Source organism: Trachymyrmex cornetzi, unplaced genomic scaffold (assembly GCF_001594075.2).
Source record: "Trachymyrmex cornetzi isolate Tcor2-1 unplaced genomic scaffold, Tcor1.1 scaffold836, whole genome shotgun sequence".
Taxonomy (NCBI): Eukaryota; Metazoa; Arthropoda; class Insecta; order Hymenoptera; family Formicidae; genus Trachymyrmex; species Trachymyrmex cornetzi.
The window spans coordinates 96,843-103,555 of record NW_017300176.1 but is presented as its reverse complement, the minus strand read 5'-3'; the positions used below and the strand labels follow the sequence as shown (position 1 = coordinate 103,555).

The following is a 6,713-nucleotide window of genomic DNA, read 5'->3' as shown; positions in this document are numbered from 1 at the left end:
TATCAAATCGTTCGTACAAATAATACATACCATTAGATTAATATTCATTATTTATTTAATTTGGCATGGTATAAAGAAGTGGGATTTAACTTGGCGCCAGTTCTTGATATCAAATCTTTTATAGGAATAATACATATCTGACAATCTTGTGTTTCGCGGGTTTTCTCCGTGTTCAAATCCATTCTTGGAATGCATTTGAACACTTGGATGCACTTGAACACTTGCATTTGAACTTGGAAGGCATTCCAAGAATGGATTTGAACACGGAGAAAACCCGCGAAACACAAGATTGTCATATAGGAAACACCCGTGAAAGCCTCAAGAATTTAATAATACATATCATTAAAGATAATATTATTTATTTAATTTGGTATTTGAATTACATGGAATTTAACTTGGCGCCAATTGTTGATATCAAATCTTTTTTACGAATACATAAAATTTTGATAAAATTTTGATGAATTTAGCTTGGCGCCAATTTTGTTGATATCGAATCTTTTATACGAATGATACATATCATTAGAGTTAAATAAAGAAAAATATTAAAGTTACTATTATTTTTTCTTTAGGAGGAATAAAATTGTAAAATTTAACTTGGCGCCAGTTGTTGATATCAAATCTTTTATACGAATGATATCATTAGTTCTACTAAACAGCAAACGTGATTAGTCATCAGTTTCACGGCCGATTAAATAATTGATGCAACTGGCCCAAATGGTGATTTTACGAGAACCACACACGCTTGGCGCTTTTTTTACCTTTTTTTTTAAAAAAGGTAAGTTTGTATACGATTAAATAGTCTTTTATACAGATGATACATATATCATCAGATTTAGTAAATTTTGTGATATAATGATTTTCATGTAATAATTTTTGAAGGGGAATAAAGCCATTATAACTTGGGTTGGAATGTATTATATACAAAGAATTTCGTCAAACAGCAAACGCAATTAGTCATCGGTTCCACGGCCGATTACCATAAGTAATATTTTATTCCTCCCGCTAATTATATAATTATTATTATATGTAAGTTAAATAGACGGGCCACTTGATATCACTCTTCTACCCGGATGTTGTGTCATTCATTTGTCGCACTCGATTGCATATTTTGTTTTTAAAGGACTAAATATTGACCTATCCAACGGTTGAATTTTATGGTTACTGTGAGGAGGAAGAGTAAACATTATTATTCCATTGTCACGAGCAAATTCGACAGCCTGCAAATTGATATGTAAAGAGTGATTGTCAATTATAAGCAGAACATGATCGTCTTTCGTCGGATGTGTATATTTTTTAAAATGATGCATCCAATTTAAAAATAAGCTTGTGTTAATATAAGCACTGTCTGAAACCATACAAATTGAACCGGTTGGAATCTCTTTCTCAATACAGATTCACTAATGCCAATCTTCTCAGCTGCTTTTCTTTTGCTAAATCCTTTATCAATCAACTTCTTTGCTGCATCTATTTCATCTTGAGTAACGGGTCTTCTCTTTGGATTTTTTCTTATATATTTTCGAGGCATCTTCCTAGATTATAACTAAAATATAAAAAATCGGAATCAATATCATTTAGAACAGTTTTGAGGGTGTGTGCGCATGTGATTGAGGTTATGCTGATATCATTACTATTGAGGTTAGTTTACGCGGCCAGAGACGTAGCTAAAGGTACGTTCCGTATCGCGCATGATGCGCATGATGCATCCATTGTCCTTGTTTAACATTTGGTGAGCAACAAGGATAAACGATGCCTTATGCGCATCATGCGAGAAACGGAACGCACCCTAAGTATACGCATGCGTACATTTGTCCACGTACACTTCACCCAAAGTCAATGTTTTTAAAAACTAAATCTTAGTACCAGGCCTATGGCACTCGATAGTTTAATGTGACCCCGTTATTGTCCGAAATCCGCTGAGGGCGCTGGTAGTATCTTAGTCCGCTTACTATAGTACAGTCTGGTACTGGTATAGTCCCTTGCCGTGACGCGATGCAGTTTGCAAGAGAATAAAAAAACGCCTTTTACAAAAAAATAAAATATTTGTATCGTTTTTTATTTATTTAACTAAAGATTTTTTTTTATTTATAATGGACAGGTCAATAAATAAGTGACAAAATGACATAAATGTATATACACATATATGTATTTTAGTTATTATAAAATAAACTAAGATGTATATAAAAAACCATAAAAGACTTATATATTATATATTGTACATATGAGAAACAATATTTTTTAAGAAAAAAATTCAAAATTTTACGTACAATAAAATTTGGATTCCTTTTTTTTTAAGCCACTTTTTTTAACCTGATTTCTATTTGTTTGTTTAGCATATTGACGCATACGCATTTGTACATAAAAGCAAATAATGAATGACATTATCTCTTCCGCATGCTCAATACATGGAAATGTCATAATTTTAGTTTCCAGAATGTCCGTAATTATTAATTCTAAGACGTTAGTATAAGTGTGATGCTTTTGAAATGAATATTCTATTTGCCGTAAAAGAGTGTATAATTTCTTATTAGGATGAGGTAACTGACTTTTATCTGTTATTTCAAAAAATAATGAAGTAGATTCAGTGTGATGTGTTGGATTCTGAAATATTTTCTTACAAATGTTGCATTTTGACAATTGCATAATTCTTTTTGTGATAGCACCGGCGCTATAATATATTAAACAATCAATTATTTCCGGTAAAGTATCGTTTTCAATTACATCCTCAAAATCCCATTCTTCATGTTCAATTAATGAAATCAATCTCTTTTTCACCGATTCCTGAATTCCTAATTTTTTATTCGAATTTATATAAATAACTTTAATGTCTGAAAGAGAAATGAGGGATTCACTAGGTACATCTTTTGCAATTGAATAATTTCCACAAGTGGGTGGTTTAAGGATGCTAAATGTGGATAGGATTTTATACAACTGCAGGAAAGTCGGAGTTGCAGGATGATCATTTGCTCCTCCTGCTTGCCGTATCAAACCAAAAAAGTTCTACAAAATACGAAACAATAAAAAACACATTTTAAGTTGTCAAGTAACATTGTCATTGTCACTAATACAAGATATATGTTAAAATTTGTAAAAAATTTTCTGAGAAAGAAACTGAATTTTTTAATTAATTTTTTTTACTTCCGAAAGGAAGCGGTACCAGCATTCTCCAATACAGCTAGTGTTAGACTGAAAAAGAATTATCTAAAAATTCCAGGTTTTCTAATTTTTTTACAGCTAGTAAACACCAGTTAAACACCTTAAAGGAATGCAAATTGTGAGATTGCAATTGTCTATTGTCGCATACATACTTGCCATTAATTCATCGATAGTTAAAATATAATTTGCAATACTTTATTATTCATTTCTATCAGAGAGAAAGTTTAAAAACGCGACAATATATCTATTTAATCTATTTCATTGCAATGATTACCGACATAAATTTTAACTATAATATTTCGATTGTTGAACACACAAATGTGGCTAACCTCAAGTGGATCCTGATTGAATCTTCCAGTTAAGATATTACTAAATTGATACTTTTCGGTAAGATAGCAAATAATATTCATTGTTGACTGTAAAGTAACTCGCAATCCCTCAGCAGTCTGACGAGTTAAAAATGACGATTCATGAAGTATAGATTGTCGTACCTTCTCTTCCCATTCATTTAATCGTCGTAAACTGTCTTCCAGAATCTGTTAGAGAACCATTATTATTTCTTACAAATAACAACTGTGTAAAATGAATAGAGAATTTAGAAAATAGAATTAGATTTAGAAGTAGAATTTATTTATTATTCATTAAGTTATTTATTTAGAATTTACTTATTTATGCAGAATCAGAATTGGAATTTAGAATTTATTTAAAAACTATTAAATGTACATATATTACTCATTATTAAAATTGATTATATTAAAAAAATTTTAAACTAAAAATTATCTATTTAAACATTTACCTTATAATCACTGTTGTCAGGTGTTAATCCTTCTTGCTTTCGATTCAAAGCATCGAACATGTCATTTATCCACTCACAGAAAAAAGCAGTCGGTTCGCAGTCTTGAAATTCTTCCGGCCAATATTTTATATAATATCGTAGCCCTGTCGCTACAGATTTGCTGAAAATCTGAAAAAAAATAAATTAAATTGTATATAAATTTAAATTTTTAGAAATACATGTATCAATTGATATGTTTAAGAGAACTGAGCAAATTCAAAGAAAACTCAGAGTTATAAAAGAAATCATACCTGAACAGCTAATCTCACTCTCATTTTTGCCGCACTATTCAAATTGAGATGATTTGTACTGATCTTAGGGCAAACCCGATATTCGGCTTGTAAATTCTTCTCTTTACCATGCAATATATTGAAATATTCCCAAGAAATAAGTGGTTGGGCAGGATCCATCTACCAAAAAATAAATTTTAAATTAGAATGACGGTAAAGCAGAAAAACGAATAACTTATTTTACTTTATATCATTTACTCCTACCTGCAACGTCGAATTATTGTACAAACGATTCCGAATAGTTTTTATTAAATGAGGTGTATCAGAAAAAACGTAGACTTTTCGGTTTGTTTCTGTAGGATGTTCGAAATAATTTTTTACTTCGCCCATTTTTCCTGTAACGCCCATCTCTGTCCAAAATTTTCTATTCGTTGCACTGCCATCACATATTACTCCATGTATAAGAGCTCCAGCTTTCTCCAGTAATGCAATTGCTTTCACAATTATAAGAGACAAATTTGTTCCTGTCACAGGTCCTTTCGAAGCAAAAACTGCTATAGGCTACGTATACTTTGCATTAATTGCTTGAAACATTAGTACTAATCCATGATTAGCCTTTTTTGTGATATCAGTTGATTGAATTCTATCATCGCCAAAATCAATAAGACCTTTATATGTCAAATTTTTTGAGTCGACAAAAATGCTTTCTCGAGTAGAGATTTCATCAAATAGTATAATTCCATGACGTTCCAAAATATCTTTCTGCTGAAATGTTGTTTTTAACAATTCAAAAAATGATGGATCAAATCCACAGGTCGTATCAACAATAGAAAGATACCTATACAAATAAATATTGAAAAGTTGTAAAGCGAATATGTATGTATATACATTATGTGTATTTTAATAATAATAAAATTTAATAATAATAGAACCTTCGAATAGAACGCACACATGGTAAAGGCAAGATTTCATTGTCTCGTAAAAAGTTGTATGACATCGGCGACCGCATATGCATCAACATGCAAAGAAGCAGCCACTCTTCCGAATATCTTTTCCCATGTTTATTTTTCGAATTTGCTGCTGATATGATTTCTTTTATTGCAATTCGTTGATTTTTTGGTACATTTCTGTTTGTCAACATTTCATCAACTGATTCATTATTTATTTCAGCCATTTTTCTCTGAACTTTTTCGAGATTAGCTTTAATTTTTGCAATATTCACTTGGGCTCGTTTTTTAGCTTTAAGAGCCGCATGACATTTATTTCTTAATTTTAGAAGCTTTTCATTATTTCTTGGAGTTAATGTCAATCGAATTCTTTTATTTTGTTGTTTTTCCAAACGAAGTTTTTTTCTTTTTAATGTTTGACAGAGCCTTTTGCAATGTGTGCATTGGTTTTCGTTATCAAGAAGTACAATACATTGTTTATGTCGTAGAATGTTAAAATGATCTATATAACTGATACTTGAATTATGTGTACATACATTATTTGTAGATGCTCCACAACAAATATTTTTTAAATTCAAAGCAATTAATGCAGCCTCTATGTCTTCAATGCTACTAATTGCATCACTGGAAATACCAAAACTGGTAACATCAAAGGGTTTGCACATCACATTGATTTTGAGGCACAAGTTTTCTTGCACAATAAGTTCTTTAATATTAACAGTAATAAAACTGTTTCCAATTTTTCGACACATTACATTTGTAAATGACTCCATTGTAATTGCCTCGCAGGTTACAGTACGCCTGATCCAGTTTATTGGTATTTGCAATGTAGCACAAGTAATCAAATTGATAAAAGAAAATTTTGATGGCTCATCCGATCTTGCTTCTTGTAAATTATTTCGTGTGCAATGTAGTGCATCAAATTTATAAACTGTTTCTTGAAAAGGTGTGTCTTGCAGCAACGAGTTATCCAATGATACAGATGTAGAAATTTCCATCCATGGAAACTGCGAAGGTATGACCCCTTTTCGCAACCTTGGTTGTCTATAATGCGACTAAAAAACAAAGATTATATAAGCTGCATTAGCTGCATTGTTCAAGTAAATAAATAACAAAATATTTATTTTATTACTTACAACGCCGAGTACTTGTCCATCAGGACTTGTAAGTTCTCGTTTCCACAATATATCTTCAGGCAAGAAATGTTTTTCACAAAGAAACTGTCCTGCTCGGATCACAAAGTCTTTTCTTCGTATAGCATTTTGCCATAAAGTTATCATATTTTCATCTTTAGGCACAGTAAAAAAATGAACTTTTTCCGGATTAGATTTATATCCAGAAGTACAACCCGGTGCTATGCAATGCGGCATAATTCCACACATGTACACATTAATGCGATTTAATGTTCGATAACATTTGATCACATTTAATCACGATCACGTACGACAAGAATGGGAAAACGGACAAAAATAACCTCACTTCACTAATAGAAGTGGACCAAGTTACTATCAGCGCCCCCAGCGGATTTCGGACAATAGCGGGGTCACA

The 6,713-nt window shown here is 31.4% G+C and overlaps 1 protein-coding gene across 1 annotated transcript; it reads right to left on the bottom strand.

Moving 5' to 3' along the window:
• Window positions 1-4,968: 4,968 nt before the first annotated feature.
• Window positions 4,969-6,713, bottom strand: LOC108769007 (uncharacterized). The gene is made up of 3 exons (XM_018519739.1): window positions 6,302-6,713; window positions 5,168-6,220; window positions 4,969-5,056 (listed from the first exon to the last, which is right to left on the bottom strand). Exons 1-3 carry the CDS (start codon window positions 6,545-6,547, stop codon window positions 5,039-5,041), a joined length of 1,317 nt encoding a protein of 438 aa, XP_018375241.1. The 5' UTR covers window positions 6,548-6,713; the 3' UTR covers window positions 4,969-5,038.

Bases quoted from the DNA above. Each gene is read 5' to 3' on its own strand.
- LOC108769007 (XM_018519739.1), bottom strand. From the start codon at position 6,547: ATGTGTGGAATTATGCCGCATTGCATAGCACCGGGTTGTACTTCTGGA. The intron at 6,221-6,301 runs GTAAGTAATAAA...TTTGTTTTTTAG, and splicing joins ATGGACAAGTACTCGGCGTT to TCGCATTATAGACAACCAAG.